Source organism: Mustela putorius, unplaced genomic scaffold, assembly GCF_011764305.1.
Source record: "Mustela putorius furo isolate JIRA1106 unplaced genomic scaffold, ASM1176430v1.1 tig00000275_pilon_pilon_pilon, whole genome shotgun sequence".
Classification (NCBI taxonomy): domain Eukaryota; kingdom Metazoa; phylum Chordata; class Mammalia; order Carnivora; family Mustelidae; genus Mustela; species Mustela putorius.
The window spans coordinates 14,617,954-14,639,705 of NW_025421341.1; the positions used below are offsets into that span (position 1 = coordinate 14,617,954).

The 21,752-nt window shown below is 38.4% G+C and overlaps 1 protein-coding gene across 1 annotated transcript in view; it reads left to right on the forward strand.

Annotated features, from left to right (window-relative positions):
* Positions 1-1,299: 1,299 nt before the first annotated feature.
* The window catches only part of UNC80 (unc-80 homolog, NALCN channel complex subunit), a 227,933-nt gene continuing 207,480 nt past the window's right edge, over positions 1,300-21,752 (forward strand). Inside the window, 6 exon segments of the mRNA XM_045078694.1 lie at positions 1,300-1,900; positions 2,857-2,905; positions 5,652-5,808; positions 7,129-7,430; positions 16,116-16,239; positions 19,079-19,152. Coding sequence (XP_044934629.1) covers positions 1,809-1,900; positions 2,857-2,905; positions 5,652-5,808; positions 7,129-7,430; positions 16,116-16,239; positions 19,079-19,152 — 798 coding nt within the window. The 5' untranslated portion in view covers positions 1,300-1,808.

Below are 21,752 nucleotides of genomic sequence, written 5' to 3' on the forward strand. Positions count from 1 at the left end.
GTATATTTTTCTTTCCCTATATCCACTTGGTTATTGAATCTTACTTAATTACACCTCTGCAATATCATTCAAATTTATCTCTTTATTTCTAGTTCTGGTGTCATGGCCTTGGTTCAGCATCTCATGAAATATTTCTCTAAAGTTCAGACTGAGGTTCCCATCTACAATGCTTGTTTATTTAAAATGACCTCTACATCCCAGTCATATCAATTGTTCTTCAATGGAAACAAAGGTGTTTACTGCCCTACTTAAAGTCTTCTTATCCAAACTCTGTAGCTTGCCATACAAAACCTTTCTTCCATCCAATTCCAGCCCATGTTTTCTGCCTTGTCCCTTTGCTTATAAGTGAATCGGTGTCATGTTTCCCATGGTACCCTTTTCTGTACATGTCTATATTCCTTTCAATGCTGTGAGTTCCCTAAGAACAGCCATCTATGCAGCATGGTTCTTGGCATATAAAATGGACTCAATAAATATGTATTGAATAAATTGTATTTAGAAGATGTCTTTCCTTGTTTCAAACTTCCTATTAAAATATTACTTCAAGAAATTAAATGGATATTTTAATTTCGTGACTGAAAATACCAATATATACCACATAATTCTCTATATATGGAGTAAAAGAGTAAATAGTTAATTATACAAGAAATAGTTCTATGTCATGAGATCTGGCCCTGGGGTCTCATTCTCTATTCCATGTGTTATTACATCAATATCTTTGTTCAAAAAAGTGTGTGACTGTGTTTGTTCAGGTAGTTGGGTTCACAGCAATGGGTTTCTATTCCAACTGCTACATCCCCACCTCTACTTGTTCTGAAGCTAGGTGAAACACCTAAGAGCCCAACAGTAACCCATCGATAAATTATACAGACATTTGACGATGACAACTGAAGGAAAATGGCAGATATGGAAGGGATGAACAGGATCGTCCAAGTACATTCATGGACTATAATAAACAGCATTTCCTAAAAGCATGATTCAAATGTTCTTTCTCGAGTTATAATTAACTGATACCCACAATTGGTTAGTTTGTGGATATTCCTGCTTTAGCAAAATAAAGTAAAATTCTTGCGGTTACCATTTTAAAATAAATTCTCACATTAGAAAACTTTCAAGCTTTCTCTGTCTTGCCAAGCTTGCTCTCTTCCTTGTTTACACTTCTAATAATTTTCATGTGCTCCTTCTGCTAAAACCCAAGGGTGGACTCCTGACCTCCTTGCTAGACGTGCGAATGATGCCAGGGTTGGTGACTGTTCTGCGGTTTCCCAAAGCTCCTCCTCCCCAGACCGTGACAATACTTCGGATGCTGAGGTTGGGAAGCAGGACAGGGGACACTCCTGGGGTGCAGCTCGCAGGGAAGGAAGCCGAATCCTAGGGGGTGGAAGAGGCGGGAGGGGATCCGCGTGCAATGCGGAGTGTGGACCCTTCTGACCATCCCGCTGCAGCTCACCCTGTCCGCGGCTCTGCTCTGCCGCCCGGCCCGCCCGCGCGGGCTGCTGTCCACAGTGGGAGGTACTGAAAGCAAGGAGCGGGCGCGGGGGCGGCGAGGCGGACAGCTCCTCGGAGCGCCCCCCTCCTCGCTCCGCGGCTCCTCCAGCCCTCCCCTCCTCCCGCAGCCATGTTCCACGGGCGGGGAGGGGCGGGGGAAGGGGAGAGGGACGGGGGATCAGGGCGGAGAGAGCCGGCTCAGCCTCGGGGAAGGAGGGGATGAGAGTTGGGGAGAGCAGCGGGAGGAGGAGGAGGCGGCGGTGGCGGCTAGCGAGGAGCCAGAGCTGGGTCCTGCAGTAGGACTCCCAGGAGCCACCATCATGGTGAAGAGGAAGAGCTCCGAGGGCCAGGAGCAAGACAGCGGCCGCGGCATCCCCCTGCCCATCCAGACCTTCCTCTGGCGGCAAACCAGGTGAGGGGCGCAGAGGGCACGCCGCGGGCCACCCTGGGCTGGGGACGCTCCTGGGGCCGCCTGGGTCACCGCCGCTGCCGCTGCCGCCACTGCTGCTGAGGCCGCGCCACAGCCTGCAGCTCCCTCTCTGGGGCTGGAAAGCAAGCCCTCTGCACCTGCTTAAAAACACGCATTTAAAAAAAAAATATTTCCGTGAAGTTTGTCGACAAGCAGATTGGCAGTTGAATAAATATATACATTATTTAGGGGGTGGGAGGGCAGAAAACCTAGGAAGAGGGGGCGGGGAACTAGGGAAGATAATTATGACTGGTTGTGCTCTTGCGTCCAATTTCCGCTCCATCTCCTGCTGTAATTCCAGGCCGGTGACCTGTTGTTTTTCCAGCTCCTGTTTGGCGAATATCGGCTATGCCCACTTGTTAACCATTTTTGCTCGGATTCAGCCAATATAGTCTTCCTGGTTCAAGACCCTGAGGAAGATGATTTTTGATAAGCATTTTTTTTTTTCCTGGAAGGATCTCTGAAACCTATTCTAATAAACAAGAAACAAGATTTCCATTATTGTTATTGTTATTGTTATTATTATTATTTTGTAAATTTATCAGATAAAAAATTGGGTTCTGGAAACCACAACCCACAAACTGTTCATTTTTAGTTTTTGATATAATTATACACATGAGCAATACACCACTCCTGACCATTGGCAATTTGGAATCTGATTAGGAAAAAGTCTTCAGGATAAGAGTGGATGCAGAAAATGTGGAGATCCACATCTCTTTCATATATGTAATTACACATGTAAAAGCAAATGTCGTCAGCTGTTCGACACCTGCTCATTAACAAGCTATAGGGAGACATGAAATTTGAGTTATGTAGCACTGTATCTTATCCGTTGCAAAAATATTTCATAAAGATGCTAATAATTTTACTTATAACTACTATCTCTATTAATTTTTCAGTGCATTTTTGAGGCCTAAACTGGGAAAGCAATATGAAGCCTCATGTGTGGTATGTGATATTCAACATTTAATGATTGTTTCCATATTCTGTGGGGTCATTTCAACCCAAAGAAAGGCATTAAATTAAACTGACTGTATAGATTAATTCATTTAGCAAATATTATTGAGCACCTTCTATGTATTAGGCAGAGTTCTAAATGATGGGATGGAGCAATAATCAAAATACAGAATTTGCATTCTAGTGGGAGGAAGTCAAGCCACTCACAAATAAGTAAAATACATAATAAGCCAGATAGTGATAAGCACTATGGAGAAAATGAAGAAAGAACGGAGACTGGGGGCACCGGCAGCTCGGGATTGGGGGAGGGAGTGGATTCCATGGTAAGAGCAGTGGATAGGTCAGGCTTACCTGCTAATGTGACTGTTAGAGAAAACTGTGAAAATAGGGAGGGAGGAATAGGTCAGGGAAGAGTAAAGCGGAATAGCAAGTCTAAAGCACCTTATCCCCGAGTGGATAGGAGGAGAGCAGTAGAAGAAAGGGTGGAGAGATTACAGAGAACCAAGTGGTAAAGGGCCTTGCAGGACAAATATAAGAAGTCCATTCTTTCCTCAACAAAATTGAGACTATTATGGTGGAAGTTAATGAGATGAGGGCCTATGAATGACTCAAAGTCATATACAGTTCTGAACTTGATGTCTTGCATGTTTTGTGCAAGTCTGAAAATAGATGATATAAAGTAATTATGAGAATAATGCTATTAATATGTATACCTTATAGAGTGCACTTGTCCTGAGAGTCTAAGTGAATGATATATCCTTAAAGAGGTCCCAACCACAAATCAAAAACAAAAAACATGAAATCATGAAGCAAAAATGGGATGAACTTTTCATAAATTTCATTAGAATTTGGAGCTCAAATAAGGATCTTTACATTTCATATATCAAAATCTAAAAGTGGAAACCTACCCATTTAGGCATTGCCATGAGAATTTGCAAATGACTACACAGATGACTATATAGTGAGGAGTTCTGAAATGTGTTATGGCCCTTAAAAATGATGAGAGCCAACTAGAGAGTTTTAAATGTGCATGCAGGTACACACATTCACATAGGAATTTGTTTTCTTGTATCTCCTGCCCTTTAAAGTTGCCACAGAGATATTTTTAAAATATAATCTCTTAATAAGGACCTTTTAATGGAATTTGTTGTTGTACTTAGCTCAAATTAGAGTAATTTGACACTTAAGAAATCACTGAGCTTTCCATAAATCATGCTTACAATTATACTAACTTAAAATAATCCTGAATTTTCCCTGTCCTTGGCAAAGATTTGGCATTTTTAATGTAGTCATACAATATCAAACAACTAAGTCAGAGAGAAATAAAAATGTAGAAAGCAGTTTTCAGGGTTTAAAAAATAATAAGAGCTGTATTAGTGACACTTAAGAAGGAAATGACATTAAGTACCCAGAGCACCCAATTATAAAATATACAAGTCATCCTCTAAAATGTATTCAACAAGACTGTAAATTCTTTATAATCTTTTAATGCTCAACATACTCACCATTTACTTAATGAATACTTAGATACCTGAGGGCTGAAGAATTTAAAATCATTTGGATATGTCTTTATTCAGTATAGAAAACAACAACAACAACAACACAAAAAAAACCATTATCTTTTTATACTCCTTACCAAAACATCACCATGCTTTTCATTATGAAGATTGATTTCTTATTTTCCTTTTTTTAGTCAAAAAGTAACTCATTTTCTTAAGAGAGTATCTGTATTAAGCCATGTCTTTTTCTCTGGTATCCTAATAGTACCCATAATACAGCTTGAATACTTGGAACCTGTATTATGATCACTCTGTAGCATATTTCCACAGTTTTCCTGATTACATGGGGCATCAGGTAACAATCAGGTTCAATTCATGTAAGTAAAATATCTATTAAATTTATTTAAATATTTGGAAGCTATACTTCCCTAACCCCTTAGAGCAATACCCCCCCCCATTCAAATAAAAACAACAACAAAAACTGGGAGTAGGTCAAATTTGTTCTGTGATGTTTCACTTTCTGAAAGTATCCCTGGCCAAGAAAGAGTGAATAAACCAGCAAAGCTATGGCTTATTTCCCATCATTCTCCTTGCCCTTTCTTCCGTCTTTTATTCAAAGCTATATGAAGTATCTTCAGGGTTACAGGCATTAGGCAAGGAAATGTCTTGTGCTTAGGACACAATGTACTTATTGCTTAGGACATGAAATAATTCAGAGACCCCCAAATCAGATTTCTTGAAAGAGTTGTATCTTATTTTTTTTAATATAATTTTTTATTTTTTATAAACATGTATTTTTATCCCCAGTGGTATCTTATTTTAACACTTGTTGAACCACATCAAAACAAATTCTGTCCTCAAGACTCTTTTACAGAAGACATTTCATTGTGTTCTGCTAATGTGACAGCCCCTTTGGATGCCACAGCAACATTTTATAACATATTACATGAGTTAAATGTGGTGTTGTGCTCTTTTTTTAGATTTCACTCATTTTGGTGAAAATAAAAGTCACTTAATAATTCAAGTCCTATATTTTAAATCAAAAACCTAAAAATGGTTAAAAAGAAATGATCATGACCCATTGATCATCAACATGAAATGCAATGTGAGTGCACTTCAAAAAACTTGATGCAGTTATTTGCATCTTGGTGTAGTACTTTGATCTCCAGTTTCTCGTCAGACAGAATCTCCAATTCCTTATTTTACACATTTTTTTTCTTCTTTTTCGGCATCCACAGTCCTTTGAGCGTGTGTTGGTAGAGAACAAGCTGCATGGCCTTTCTCCAGCCCTCTCTGAAGCCATCCAGAGCATTTCCAGATGGGAGCTGGTGCAAGCTGCTTTGCCTCACGTCCTGCACTGCACCGCAACCCTGCTTTCAAACAGGAACAAGTTAGGTTGGTTCTTCTTCCTCATTCCTTCTCCATGGCATGTAACTGTCAACACTCATGCTAATGACATTTACTGGGTACTTACTCTTTTTCCAGGAACTGAACACGTGATCTCATTCAGTTCTCATAAATGCCCCCTCACGTGGGTACCACTATGATCTCCATCTTACCAATGAAGGAACTGGCATTCTTACTCTTTTTTTTTTTAAGATTTTATTTATTTATTTATTTATTATTTTTTTGAAAATATTTTATTTATTTATTTGACAGAGAGAGAGATCACAAGTAGTCAGAGAGGCAGGCAGAGAGAGAGAGAGGAGGAAGCAGGCTCCCTGCTGAGCAGAGAACCCAATACGGAATTCGATCCCAAGACCCTGAGATCATGACCTGAGCCAAAGGCAGCGGCTTAACCCACTGAGCCACCCAGGCGCTCCAGCATTCTTATTCTTAAATCTTGAATTTTACAAGTAATACGTGAATACATTTTCCTTTTAAACATTAAAACATTACAGGGAAGCTGAAGCCTATCACCTCTCTGAGATGAGTTCCAATCCGATTTCTCTTTAGACCTCTCAAGTCCTAAATCGACCTCTTGCACTTTATAGTACTCTATGTATGTGTATGCATGTGCATAGAAACTCTTCCTTTTTTCAAGATTCTCTTGAAATTGCTTTTCTCACATGATAACACATCCTAACATCCACCCCATGTTCATGCATGTGCTGTTTTCCATCCAGTTCTTTGCCCTTTTTTGGATCTCTGCACAAAAGATACCTTTAGAGAGGGGTTTCTTGGTCACCCTGTCAAAAGTAAAGTTGTTGCTATCTTCAGAGCCTGGATTCTTCACCACCACACTGCCTATTTGGAGATATATATGGGTATCTGCCTGAAGAGAGGGATGTGTGCAGTTTCTCCTCCTATGACACTATGCTATTCTGCAGAGATTTTAACCAGTTAGGAAGCCCTAAGACAAGAATGAGCCCTAAGCCCTTCCAGGGGCTCCTGGGTGACTCAGTCAGTTAAGTGTTTGTCTGGCTCCTTGCTCAGTGGAGAGGTTGCTTCTTCCTCTCCCTATGTGAGCTCTTGCTTTTATTCTCTCTCAAATAAACAAACAAATAACCAAACAAATCTTAAAAAAGAAAGAAAGAAAGAAAAAGAATGAGCCCTTCCAGCCGTGGATGTAAGAAGTGTAGAGAAATGCTAGTGCCTCCCAGGAAATCAAGCTGCAGAGCAAAGCAAGGATGTTCTTTCCATACCCAAAGTTGATATCCATTGTTCTAGTAGCAGAATTTGTCTTAATTTGGCTATGTGATTGTCCCCATGCAGGCCACCAAGATAAACTGGGTGTTGCTGAGACAAAGCTCCTTCACACCCTTCATTGGATGCTCCTGGAGGCCCCCCAGGACTGCAACAGTGAACGGTTTGGGGGCACAGACCGTGGCTCCAGCTGGGGTGGCAGCAGCAGTGCATTCATCCACCAGGTAGAAAACCAGGGTTCACCAGGGCAGCCTTGTCAAAGCAGCTCCAACGATGAAGAAGAGAACAACCGAAGGAAGATCTTCCAGAACTCCATGGCCACTGTGGAGCTCTTTGTGTTTCTCTTTGCTCCTCTGGTACACAGGATCAAGGTAAGGAGAGGGCTAGTATTAGACTGAGGGGGGATAGAGGTGAGGTGGGCTTCAAATGGTGTTTCCATATTTCCATATTTGATTGTCCATGTCTTAGAAGATTTTGTGGCAAGCCAAGACATGGAAAGATTTATTTCTATTATCAAACCACTGATTATGATTTCAAAACACAATTCCTTGCATATCATTATCTACTTAAAAATCTTCAAAGGTTCTCCTTCTGCCCCAAGATCATGTCCAGCATATTAAACATGGCACATAAGGTCAAGGAACTTTTAATGTATCATTTGCCAGTCCCTACTGGCATCTTCATGATCCAGTTCTGGAAGCCATTCCCTGAATATACCCTTGCCATTCGCTCTGCCCTCTTTCTTTCTTCTGTTCGTCTGATGACTCCTCAAACTTCAACTTCAATGTCATCATTTCCATGAAGCTGTTCCTCTGAAATTCCCCATGTAGACTAAGTCATTATTATCTCCTTTGTATTTCTACAGTACCTTGTAAGCTGTCTGATATAATGCAGGTCTAGAGCAGAAGTTCTAAATGTCTTCTATGCCATGGACTTCTAGACAGTGTGGTACAAGCTGAGAATTGCTTTCCAAAATATTTCTTAAGGCATAAAATACAAAACATAGGATGATATGGAAATCAATTGTACTGCAATGTAACTATAGACAAGTACCCTTTGGGTCTGAAGGAGACAATATGATTTGAAATTATGTGAAATTATGTGAAAACACACCACTTTCTAGCTGTGTGATCATGGTGATACTACTTAACTTCTTGGATCCTCCATTGCATACTGCTGTGGATACCTCTAACAGAGGGTGAATATATGTGAGGCTAGTTCCCACACATGGAGAGAAATCAAGATGTATTTGTTATTTCTGTAAATGAAAATTATGATATACCCTCTGAGTGCTGAGTTAAGAGAAAAGAAGAAATGGTTATACTCAAGTGTTCTTTAATAGAATAAGATCCTAATAAACGATTCGAGTTATATGTACTTATGTATGTATGTGAGTGTATGTACATATGTATATGTAGGTGGTTGTAAGACCATTAATAATCACTATTAGGAAAATGAAGTGAATCTTTTCACTCCTTTTAGTTTTAGTTAAAATTCACTTTCATTTGACACTGTCCCATTGCTGCCAGGAATAGAATTGAAATTACCTGTACATTTCCAAAACGCTTTTCATGCACGGGTAACATTGCTCATGAAACATACTAAAAATTTCAAATGTTGTGAAATCAAATTAAATAGCTGCTTTAAAATATTTGACTTTCCATTTTAAAAAGTCTTTTATGATGGTTACACTTACTAAAAAACATGAATTTAGACCATCCCCTGGCTTATGGGACTAGCGGGTCCAGGCTCCTGCCCATCTTCTTGGCCCCATCTCCTGCTGTGTCAATCGCCTTTCTCTCCTTCACTAACCTCCAAGTTCAGTGGGGCTCACCCGCAAACTCATTCTTGCTTTCAAGTAATGCACTTGTTTTTCTTTCTGTTTGAAACAACGACCTCTGCCTCCTCCCCTAAATTTTCCTATGGCCATATCTGTCTCATCAGTTTACTCACAACCCAAATGTTACCACCTCAGAAAGAATTTTCCTGACTACTTTTGTGTCACTAACACATGACTATCCTTTTTTCTTTTTCCCCTCTTGGCACTTACAAGTATCCAAAATTATTTTCTGTGGTTGTTTGCATATTTATTGCCCTTTATCCCCCTAGAACAGAGTTCTTGAGCAAAAGGACATTGCCTGTCAAGGTCACACTGTATTTCCAGTGTCTAGTGTCTGCCAAAAATGGGGTACTCAATAAATATTTAATTTAATAGGTGACTCATTGAATAAACCAGGTGCCACGAGTAGTGATTATATGTAGGTACATTTTCCTTAAAATGGAGAGGACAGGAAAGAAGGTTTCTTTAAATAATGAGCCCGTAAAGATTTCTACCTGTGGACAGATATCCTCTGGATTAAAAAATGTGGAGGTGCAGAAGTGACTGGAACGGGTGTAATTTTATTTGAAGACATGACTGAGAGTCCAAGTTTTGGAAACAGGCTTGCATTTGAATCACACATTTGCTGCTTCCTACTATGTGACTATGAGCCTTAGAAACTGAAGCCTCAGTTTCCCTCAAGTATTAGTTGGACATGCAAATAGTTTTATGAGGTAGTGTGATGAAACATGATAATGCTCAACATTATGCATAAAGGAGCCTTAACAAATGTGAGTTGCTCTGAGTGATGGCATTTTTTTGTTATTAGTATTTTGTATTATTAATAGAAAGGGAGCCAGATTCTTTTCCAGGGGAGACTAAACAAACAGTTTCTGGCTCAAGACCCTCAAGTTTTACTTATAACCTGGAAGATTTATGAAGAAGTAATTAGAGAATTTATAAGGGAATAAGACAATGCATATAAAACATGGTACAGTGATTAAATCCTAATAAACTGTTATTATTAGCATATTATTATTTCATCATTTTATTATCTTTATGAAGGAAATATTGTTCCAGATGCTATAGGGAATAAAAAAAATATTAATGAGTCAATAAATTTCTCCAAAAGGCTTTTTCCTTCTGAGCAAGGTGTTTGCTTTTTTTTTTAAATGTAGATAGGGAATAGACAACCCCTAGACCAGGGTTTCTCAGCTTTGGCACTGTTGGTATTTTGGGCCAGATGATTCGTTCTTGTGGGACATTGCCTTGTGCCTTGTAGGACGTCAGTAGCTTTTTTGGCCCCTACTCACCAGATGCCAGGAGCACCTCCTCCCTCTGAGCTGTGATGGCCGAAATGACTCCAGACATTGCTAGGTGTCCCCAGTGGGTGGGAAGGGGATGAGAATTGCCCTGACTGAGAATCACTGCCTTCAGTCTTTCACTGGCCTGCTGCTTATCAGACCCTGTCTGTCTCCACTTTCCTACCCATACCATACACCTGTGAACTGCTCCTCGCCAGCACCGTCATGGCCTTTTCCCCTATCCTTTCTTTGCATTTGCCCTTCAAAATGTTAACCCCAAGTCATGACCAAAATCCATTTTTTCCACCCCTGCCCCAGATACCTGCTTGTTCCTGGGGGAAAACCACACAACCATTCAGACTGGTCTTTCTACAAAGTTGTCATCTCCAACCCCTGTGTGCTGTCCCCCTTGGCATTCCTTTTCTTAACCCCACTCCCTCGAGTTGCCTATCAGCACTTACACAGACAATGTTATTGGCTTAATATCTGTTGAATGAATTAACTCCTTAATTAGCAAATTAATAGAAATTGACTCATCTTTCTATAAGACAGTGTATCGTTCAATGCATGTTTTTCTCTTTTAATTAAGTTCTTATTTTAATTTCAGTATGGTTAACATGCAGTGTTATACTGATTTCAGGTGTGCAGCAGAGGGATTCAACAATTCCATGCATCACCTAGTACTCATCACAGCAAGTGCACCCCTTCTTCCCTCTCACCTATTTCACCATCCCCTAAGCCCCACCCCTACCCCTCTGGTAATCATCCATTTGTTCTCTATAGTTAAAAGTCTTTCTTAGTTTGCCTCACCCTCTCTCTTTTTCTTTGTTCACTTATTTTTTTTTTCTTAAATTCCACATAAGTGAAATCATATATTTGTCTTTCTCTGACTTATTTCACTTAGCACCGTATTCTCCAGCTCCAACCATGTCCTTGCATACAGCAAGATTCCACTCTTTTTTTGTGGCTGAATAATAGTCCATCATGTCTCTATACCACATCTTCTTTATCCTCTCATCCATTGACGGATACTTCGGCTACTTCCATAATCTGACTATTGTAAATAATACTGCAAAAAATATAGAGATACATGTATCCCTTTGAACTATTGATTGATTGGATAAGTACCCAGTAGTGTGATTACTGGATCATAGAATAGTTCTAGTTTTAATGTTTTGAGGAGCTTTCATACTGTTTTTCACAGTGGCCGCACAAGTTTACATTCCTACCAACAGTGTGAGAGGGTTCCTTTTTCTTCACGTCCTCACCAACACTTGTTTTTTCCTTGTGTTTTTGATTTTAGCCATTCTGACAAGTGTGAGGTGATATCTCATTGTGGTTTTGATTTACATTTCCCTGGTGGTGTGTGAGGTTGAGTGTCTTTTCACATATTTATTGGCCATCTGTTTGTCATCTTTGGAGAAATGTCTATTCATGTCTTCTACCTGTCTTTTGATTGAATTTCTTATTTTGGGGGTGTTGAGTTTTATAAGTTCTTTATATGTTTTGGATACTAATCCTTTATCCAGTACATCATTTGAAAATATCTTCTCCCATTCAGTAGGTTGTCTTTTAATTTTGTTGGATGTTTCCTTCACTGTGTAGAAACTTTTTATTTTGATGTTGTCCTGATAGTTTAATTTTGCTTTTATTTCCCTTGCCTCAGGAGACAACATCTAGAAAAATGTTGTTATGTCTGATGCCAGAGACATTACTGCCTGTGTTCTCTTTTAGGATTTTTGTGATTTCAGATCCTTAATTCATTTTGGTCCTTAATCCATTTTGAGTTTATTTTAGTGTAAGAAAGTGATCCACTATCATTCTTTAGCATGTTGTTGTCCAGTTTTCTTAGCACCATTTGTTGAAGAGACTATCTTTTTCCCATTGCGTAGTCTTTCCTCCTTTGTTATAGATTAATTGACCAGATAATTGTGGGTTTAATTCTGGGTTTTCCATACTATTCCATTTATCTATGTGTCTTTGTGCCAGTACCATACTGTTCCGATTACAATAGCTTTGTAGTATAACTTGAAATCTGGGATTGTGATACCTTCAGTTTTGTTTTTCTTCTCCCTGATTGCTTTGGCTCCTCAGGGTCATTCGTGGTCCATACAGACTTTAGGATTGTTTGTTCCAGTTCTGTGAAAAATGCTGTTGGTATTATCATAGGTATTGTATTAAGTCTGTAGATTACTTTGAATAGTAAAGGCATTTTAACAATCCATGAGCATGGAATATCTTTCCATTTCTTTGTGTCCTCTTCAATTTCTTTCATCAGTGTTTTAGAGTTTTCAGAGTACTGTTTTTTTTTCTTCTTCTTTGGTAAAGTTTATTCCTAGGCACTTGATTATTTTGGTGTGATTATAAATGGGATTGTTTTCTTAATTTCTCTTTCTGCTGCTTCATTATCTGTGTATAGAAATACAACAGGTTTCTGTACATTGATTCTCTGATTTTAATTTATAACTGCCTCAAATATGTCACATGAAATAAATCTAAAAATTCTGTCAAATAGATTATTTTCAACTATATTTAATTTGGTAAAAAATTCTGGGTATTTTTTTATAACTAAGGAATTTAGTGCACTTATTTGCATATGTACTTATTCCTTTAATAAATATTTATCGAGTGCCTAGTCTATGAGAGGTGCTACTTAGAGTGCCAGCAAAATAGCAAGGAATAAAAATCCAAGCCTCAATGAGGTTTTTATAAAATCCATATGTTTGAAGTAAACAACTTTAAAATTTAAAATAATATTAATTTTTAAACTTGATTTCTCTAAACTACTCGCGGACATATTTAGAATTTCATGTCATCAAGAAAACAGGCTTTCGGTGAAAGAAAGAAATGCAACTGAGATGTGGAGCTATTGATTCTACTAGTGTCTGTGTCTTCCGTTTTTTCTAAGGACCTTATGCATTCAACCAACCTAAAGGACTTACAAAGGAACATAGCAACATAAGAAAAGGCCATGCATTCTGCAAGTATTCAAGTCTAAAGAATGATTTGATTTAGTTTGTGTTCCTTGTGAAATGTAAACTATCTTCAGTTAATCCAGAAGTCTGTATTGATGCTCAAGGAGAAATGCACAGAAGATCTCAATTTGTCTCCAATAAGTATACAATCTATTTGGAAATATATCAAAGAAAGCAGAATAAATAAAAGCAAAATAATAACTCTCAGTGAGTGCTAACATTGGTAGGGCCAGTGTTAAAGGCCCAGGTTTCAGTATAAGAGAGCTTACCTTTAGATGCAATGGCCACTGGATTTTATTTTGTCCCAACATTACTTATGAGGACCATGGAAAAGGACTGAGCTCAGAAGCTATGAAACTATCAAAACCAGGTCCATTGAAATTTGGCTTCCTGAATTCTGGAAACAAACCTGATAAACTTTGCTTTCTGTTAATCCCCTGCTTGCTGGATCTAACACCATACATAATATTATGTTCCCTTATCTTTAAATCTGCCTGTCAAGCTGTTTACTCAGTATCTTTAGTTGAATGTCTAACAAACATCTCAAACTTAACACGTCTGTAACTAGACTCCTGATATCCCCACACCTGCTTCATCTTGCCTATCTTTGTCAAAGCCAAAAACCTCTGATACCTCTTCCTCACACCTTCCACTTCCAGTCTGTAGACTGTGTGTTCACAATGTATCCAGAATCGACCACTGCTCATTTCGCCCTCTACAAACTCTCTCCTGTCATTACCTTCCACCTTAATGATAATAATAGCTTCTGAAACTCTCTCTCTTTCCACTTTTGCCCTTTCTCGAACTATTCTTAATAGCCTCAGTAATCCTATCAAGCCTACATCCAGTAATGTCATGCCACTACTCAGAACCCTCGTGGTTCCCCGTCTTACTCAGTAATTGCTGAAGCCCTTACTATGACCTATCAGGCGCTATATTATTCGGGAACTCAGTAACTTCTCTGACCTTACTTTTTCATTCTACTCTTCTGCTATTTACTTGACTCCAGATACACAGTCTCCTGGCTTATTCTCGGTAGACCAGGCGTATTTATTTAGGACCTTCACACTTGCTGATCCCTTCTCATGGCAAGTTTTTTCTGAAAATATCTACGTGGCAGCTCCTTCATTTCATTTAGATCTTTTTACTCCAAAGCCACTTTCACAACAAGGATTTCCCCTGGCCATCCTATCGAAACTTTCAACACCTTGCAGACACAACCCATTGCCTGCTTTACTTCTTCTTTTGCACCTAGAAAAACAGGGATTGTTATAGGCTTTGTTCACTATTCTAGCCTAGAGTAGAGTAGTACCAGGTATGCAGTAGGTGGTGTATAAATATTTGTAGAATGAATGTTGACAGACTTTGACTAAGTGCTTTATGTACTTTCCTGATACCTTCACAGGGAGTTCTAGACGCTTTCCCATCATGGCCCCTGTTGTAGCCCCAGCATCCCAGTCCATAGCTTACAGACGAAGCTTCTCTGTATCAATGTGTGGATTTCACCAGACTTTCCTGCTGAAGTTTCCTTGACACTGAGCCACAATGATTCACCATTTGCTGGATAACTTTTCATTCTTCCCAATTTATTCCTACTTCTTATTCTTCTAGATCAGTGGCTTGCTTTTTCTTTCTTTCTTTCTTTTTTTTTTTAGATTTTGCTTATTTATTTGACAGAGATCACAAGTAGGCAGAGAGGCAGGCAGGGGTGGGGGGGAAGTAGGCTCCCCACTGAGCAGAGAGCCCAATCTCTGGCTTAATCTCAGAACCCTGGGATCATGACCTGAGCTGAAAGCAGAGGCTTTAACCCACTGAGCCACCCAAGTGCCCCATAGATCAGTGGTTTTCAACCATGGCTACATGTGAAAGTCAGCAGAGAACTTCAGAGCGATTCCAATTTAATTGTTTTGGGCAAGAGAAGGAGTTGAGACCTGGACCTCCTAGGTTTTAACAGCTCCTTAGGTGATTATAATATGTAAGCTAGGGTTGCAAATCCCTGCCCCAAGTGAATTCCTGGGTCTCCATTGTATTCATTAATCTGTAATCACATTCTCTGCTTCCATTGCTTTCTTTTTGAGAGGCTGAGTTGTTTAATTTCTTTATTTTATTTCTTTTTTCTTTTAATTTTAATTCTAGTTCATGGCTGAGTTGTTTAAAATTTAATCTCAGAGTGTCATATATTTGTACTTAAAAAATATGAGATTGCATTTTAAGCATCTCAACCTCTCAAAATGATGTCATGATGAAGCAGAGAATGTTCTCCCTGGAAGAGACTTTAAATTGTAGATAAACTGAGTGAGTATGGGTTGTAAGGTCAGTGTAATTCAGCAAGTGCTTGTTGAGCTCCTATTGTGTACCCAATTTCTAATGCTGTGTTAAGCATTGTGATGATGCCAGGTGCTGTGGAAGGGGGAGAATGCCTGATAGACCCTCAAGAAATTAAAGATTTTTGAGAAGGTAACATTACAAAACAATATACTAGGAAGGTCTAAATATATGTTCCTGATTCCATGAAGCAAAGTCAAAAGATGGCCAGGAGAACAGAAAGTCAAAATAGCCGTATCTGAGGATATTGATTTAAGAGGGAGAAAGAAGGACAAATTAAATAATTAAGAGGAATAATAATGATAACCACAAGAGATCTGCCAAGACTCTTGAAATAAACAGGCCTTGATGACTGCTAACAGAAAACAATAATTTGTGTTTCATGCTTTGTCCAGAGCTCCATTTTAATTATTAATTTTGCCAAAAGCAGACCACCGTGGTTTCCATAGTCATTGTGATGATAACTTAGGGCTACTGGTTGACCCTGGAAACACTCATCTGAGGGATGTAAGAGGGTCTAGAAGATCAACCTACTTTGACAGTGATCTTACGAATGATACTAATCACTGCAGTGACTGGGCCTTTCAACCAGTTACAAGCCCGGTATTAGATATAAATCTTCTCTTCCCTCAGGAATCTGACCTGACCTTCCGACTGGCCAGTGGGCTTGTTATATGGCAGCCCATGTGGGAGCACAGACAGCCCGAGGTCTCCGGCTTCACAGCACTGGTGAAGCCCATCAGGAACATCATTACAGGTTCGTAACTTGGATGTCTGGTGGAACAGGGGTAGCAGATGCCCTCACATGCAGGAGTAAAGGTGATGGAATGATTCGCCCTTAAGAAACCAAGAGGAAAAAAATTCCTCCAGGGAGAATGTCAGTGCCCCAGGCACAGGGCTCTCTCACAGGATGAGAAACTAAACCAGGGGCACATGTCATTGAGTTGTGTGGCTTTGGAGAAGTCATTTTAACTTCCTGCACTTCAGTTTCCTCATATGTAAAACAGGAGTTAAAATATCATATTGCTAGTACGTATGGGTTATTATGAAAAATAAATGAATGAATTTATGTAAGATTGTTAAGAAGAATGCCAGGTACATAGTAAGTGAATAAGCTGTAGTTATAATTTTATCATCATAATCATCATTATAGTAGACAAAGTAAAAGCTCCTTAATAATCTTGTCTTGATGTTTATTTGCTATCAAAGTGTTTCACGACAGGAAATGTCTAATAAAATAATCTTATTGGTGAGTTGTAGAAAGACTAACACATGATAGCTTGAAAAGTACCTGGAAGGCAGATGCTTCATTCCAGATCTATCTCTTACTAGATACCTAACCTGAGCTATTACCTAACCTGAGTATTCCTATTTCTTTAAAACGGAGAAAATAAATACCACCTTATATGGCCTCATAATGCGGAATAAGTAAGAATCCACCTAAGGTACCCATTTTATAGCTTAGTAACTTCCATCTTTTAGCATTGATAATAACATCTAGAAGAGATAAATTATGTGGTACATCTATAGATGCATGAGATAAAAATATCTCTATCATTTGCTTAGTTCCCAAGGTTTTTCTGTAGACAGTAGAAGACTATGCATGTAAAGAGCTTCATAAGGGAAAGGAAACCATCAAGAAGTTCTTATGTATTTTCCCCCTATAATTTAACATAAATTTGCAAGGTACATAATATGCTAACGTGTTTTCTATAAAAAAGAGTGCCATATTATTTATATATGTGATAAGATGCTTATAGTGACAAATCATGCTTACTATTGTAATTCAAGCAAAAGATGAAGTTTTTCTTATGTAAAAGTAGATTAATTCCATATTTAATGTGTACAATACATTAACTAGTGACATAAGTTGTAAATTCAAGAGTAACAGTCTGTCATAAGGTTCGAATAGCAAGAGACTAACTGTATAAAAATGTCATAGCCAGAAGTGATCGACTTCAGATTCCATGGAGGGAATGAGGTTAATTTCATCAAATTAAAACCATCTGAAAGTGAAGATGGATGTACAAGGTTAAAAAAGTGAAAACAATAGAAATAAGAAGAAAATAAAATATGTTACAGTAAAACAAAACTATTACTGAAAAAGACATCTTTATGTTGACTAAGAAATTTTTTTTTTATAGTTTTAAGTCATCGCTTTCCTTTTGAATAAAGAGGTCACTTCACATTTAGGTCTCTCTCTCCATCTCTCTCTCATTAATACATAAACTATCATTTAACAGATGCATTAAAATTATTAAGAAATCGTGTCCCTCATGAATCACTGGGGCTATTCACATTACCCTCCCTTGCTTCTGGATGATATTCACAGTGGGTTCATTCCCATCTCCCTGATACCTGTGGAGGTGAAACAGTGCCCAGCTTCTGAAGTGAAATTAAACTCAGCTCAGACACATGGCCAGAAAAGAAAGCAGTGGCATGTAGGTGACGCTCGCTGGGTCTATTGTTTTGTGACCTCAGTAAATCCCTTTCTCAGCATCAGTTTGCTCACAGTTCTCATGTGGCACAGCCAGCTTCACTTCCCACTGTTCCCAGTCCTCAGGAAAAGACATAATTGATTTGAATCTTGCCGTAGGGGAAGCTTGATATGAGCTTAATGTGCTCATAAATGCATAGACCCTGGAGCCAGAAAGCCTGGGCCTGAACCTTCAAGTGAGAGTCAAATGATCTTGGGCAAGTTAAATTCCCTGTGCTTTAGTATCTTTATCTGTAAAATGGGTCTAATAGGTCCATATGTTATGATAGGTTATTGTAAGTTTTAAATGAGTTGAGACAGTAGTTCCCCCCCCCCAATCTGTGGTTTCACTTTCTGCAATTTCAGTTCCCTATGGTCCAAACACAGATGATTTAATTCTCCTTCTGACAAATCATCAGAAGGTCAGTAATTAATACTACATCACAACGCCTATGTCCTTGACCTCACTTCATCTCTTCACATAGGCATTTTATCATCTCACATCATCACAAGAAGAAGGGTGAATGCAGTACAATAAAGTATTTTGAAAGAGAATGAAAGAGACCACATTCACATAACTTCTATTACGGTATATTGCTGTAATCATTCAACTTCATTATTAGTGATTGTTGTTAATCTTTTACTATGTGTGATTTATAAGTTAAACTTGATCATAGGTAAGTATGTGTAGGAAAAAACAGTATAGGTACGGTTCAGAAGTAGCCAAAGTTTGAGGCATCCACTTGGAAGAGATCTCCACAGATAAGAGAGGAGTACTGTATACAAAAAAATGTTTTTTAAAGGATGTGACAGATACTTAGTTCTATATAGATGTTAACTATTATTATTTTTAGTATTGTCAACTTTTTAGCACCATAGCCCATTGAATCAGCCTGAATAGATGAACAAATCTATACTGTTATGATAACCTAGAAATGTGAAGGGTTTTTAATTGGTTATTTGACTCTTCTTACAAAATAGTATATTAGATGTTTTCTTTCAAGCTGATACTGATATGTTAAAATGATTTTTTTTTTAAAGAAATGCACTGGTGAAATAAAATGAGCTTATTTATCATAATCTTATAAAATTTGTGATGGTATTTCCCATATCTTGGCAGCTAAGAGAAGCTCTCCTATCAACAGTCAAAGTCAAACCTGTGAATCACCAAATCAAGATGCAAGACATCGAGAGGTGAGTTTATTGTGATCGTGGGAAGAAAGGAGGTGTCATTTCCTGGCTGTAGTGTAGGATAAAGGATAAAACGTGTTCTAGAATGACACTACTTGCTTTCAAAACAAGTTCCTGTTCCTGAATATAAAACATTAAGGGGAGGGGGTTTGGGAGAAGGGGGTGGGAAAACATTAATGTATTTGGTGAGTGCTCCGGTAAACCTGGTTTCTGTACCCCTGGGGATAAAATATTTATAAAAAAAAAAAATTAAATAAACTTTAAAAAACTTATCCGGGTTTTTTTCTGTCAAATATGGCTGAAACTTTAGGCACTTATCATGTGGGAGCGTGAAACTGTGTTTTATGTGTTTTATCTTTGTGGCAGGTGGGTAATCAGTGGCATTTTCTCAATGACTCGTGTGTGATCAGTAGCACTCTATCCCAACAGTTAGTGTGTAATAGTGCTTTACTTCAATGCCTAGTGTGTAACATTCCATAAGTGTTAGTTATCATTATTTCTCCTACATTAAAGGGTCATCTTGTTCTCAATTATTAAATCTCCTTAATATCTGGGATGCTTGGGTCACTCAGTCAGTTAAGTATCTGCCCTTGGCTTGGGTCATGATCCCAGAGTCCTGGGATTGAGTTCTGCATTCGGCTCCTTGCTCAGCTGCTTCCCCTTCTGCTTGCCTTTCCCTGTGCTTGTGTTCTCTCTCTGTCTCCCTCTGACAAATAAATAAAGTCTTAAAATCTTAAAAAGAAAGAAAAAAAATCTCCTTAATATTCTTTAGGCAAGCGTAATATGGCTAAGATAATGCTGGAGCAGGTGGGAGGAGGGAGGAGAAAGAAGGCATAAGGTATAGATAGTCTTATCCTTTAAGAAATCTAAAGTTTAGGGGCGCCCGGGTGGCTCAGTGGGCTTGGTCATGATCCCAGGGTCCTGGGATGGAGCCCTGCATCAGGCTCTCTGCTCGGCGGGGAGCCTGCTTCCCCCTCTCTCTCTGCCTGCCTCTCTGCCTACTTGTGATCTCTGTCTGTCCAATAAAAAAATAAAATCTTAAAAAAAAGAAATAAGAAATCTAAAGTTTAATGAAACATCAAGATGAATCCACATAAAAGAGAATATGCATAATAAAAAAATATAATTCTGTGAAATTTTTATTCATGCTTTCTTTGGTTTGGAAAAAAAAGAAATGAGGGCTAGGGTAGTTCAAAACCACATGGTTATGTATACTGCCATTAATTTAGTGTATTTCTAGACGAGCTACTTTCACTTCCAATTCAACTTGTGCAAAATATAATTTTCTGCTTTCTGGCAACATTGGATCCTCTTTCTAACCGATGCATTACTCTCAGTAGGGCCATCATCCTTTCTCCCCTCAAAACCACAAATTTTGGAGTCCTATTATATTTACTGCTTCCTGAACATTTACTAAGTACAGACACTGTGATTTATCTGCTTTATTTTATCTATTCTAAGATAAATTTTTTTTCACTTTTAATATTTGAAATCACATGTTTGATGATCTTTGGTTTCTTAAAACCTCCGTGCCTGGTAACAGTATCGATAAGTTGTCATTTTCATAAGGTTGTGCAGCATGAATGTGTCACTTCTAGCATCTAACGTTGCAGCATCGGGATCAGTGACTTAGAAGAATATGTCAGAGGGAATAGCAGAACACTCTTTTAAGAAATAACACTTTGAAGAAATAACATTTTTGACACAGAGAAAGTTACTTTGTGGAAAAACATGGGTCAAAAACTCTAATTTTAAATTTAGAAATTTCAAGAGTACCTCTACCAATTTATTTCACTTGTATCTTCCTTTTTACATATACACAGGATGAATGTATAATCAAAAACTATGCCTAAATAAGCCCAAGATAGTGCTTTTAATAAATATATTAGAAAAATTCCTCACTGGTAAGGATCCTAGTTTAATTAAGAGAGTTTTTTCTTAATTGAACATAAAATAATGATGTCTTATAACTGATGACCCCTTAGAGACAACAAATATGTCTCCTATTTCATTCTCCTTCCTCCTCTCAATTTGATTTCTTGCTGAGTCATACTGTTTTATCTTGTTATGGTGCTCAGGTGTGTTCTTTATTCCCTACACCCAAAACTACCTTCTAAATCCAGGTCCTCATAACTAGATTGCAGTTGGAACCACCTAATTGGATTTTTCTACCTCTAGTCCCTCCTGCTTCACATAAATATCACTTAATAATGCCCGACTATCCCAGGGGAATTCTACCAAACATTTTAAAAAGAATTATACTTATTCTCCTGAAACTGTTCCAAAAAATAGAAATGGAAGGAAAACTCCCAAACTCATTTTATGAAGCCAGCATTATTTTGATCCCCAAACCAGATAAAGACCCCATCAAAAAGGAGAATTACAGACCAATGCCTTTGATGAACACTGATGTGAAAATTCTCTCCAAAATATTAGCCAATAGGATCCAAAAGTACATTAGGAAGGTTATTCACCACGATCAAGTGGGATTTATTCCTGGGCTACAAGTTTGGTACAACAACCACAAATCAATCAATGTGATACAATACAGTAATAAAAGAAAAAACAAGAACCATATGGTATTCTCCAAAGATGCTAAAAAA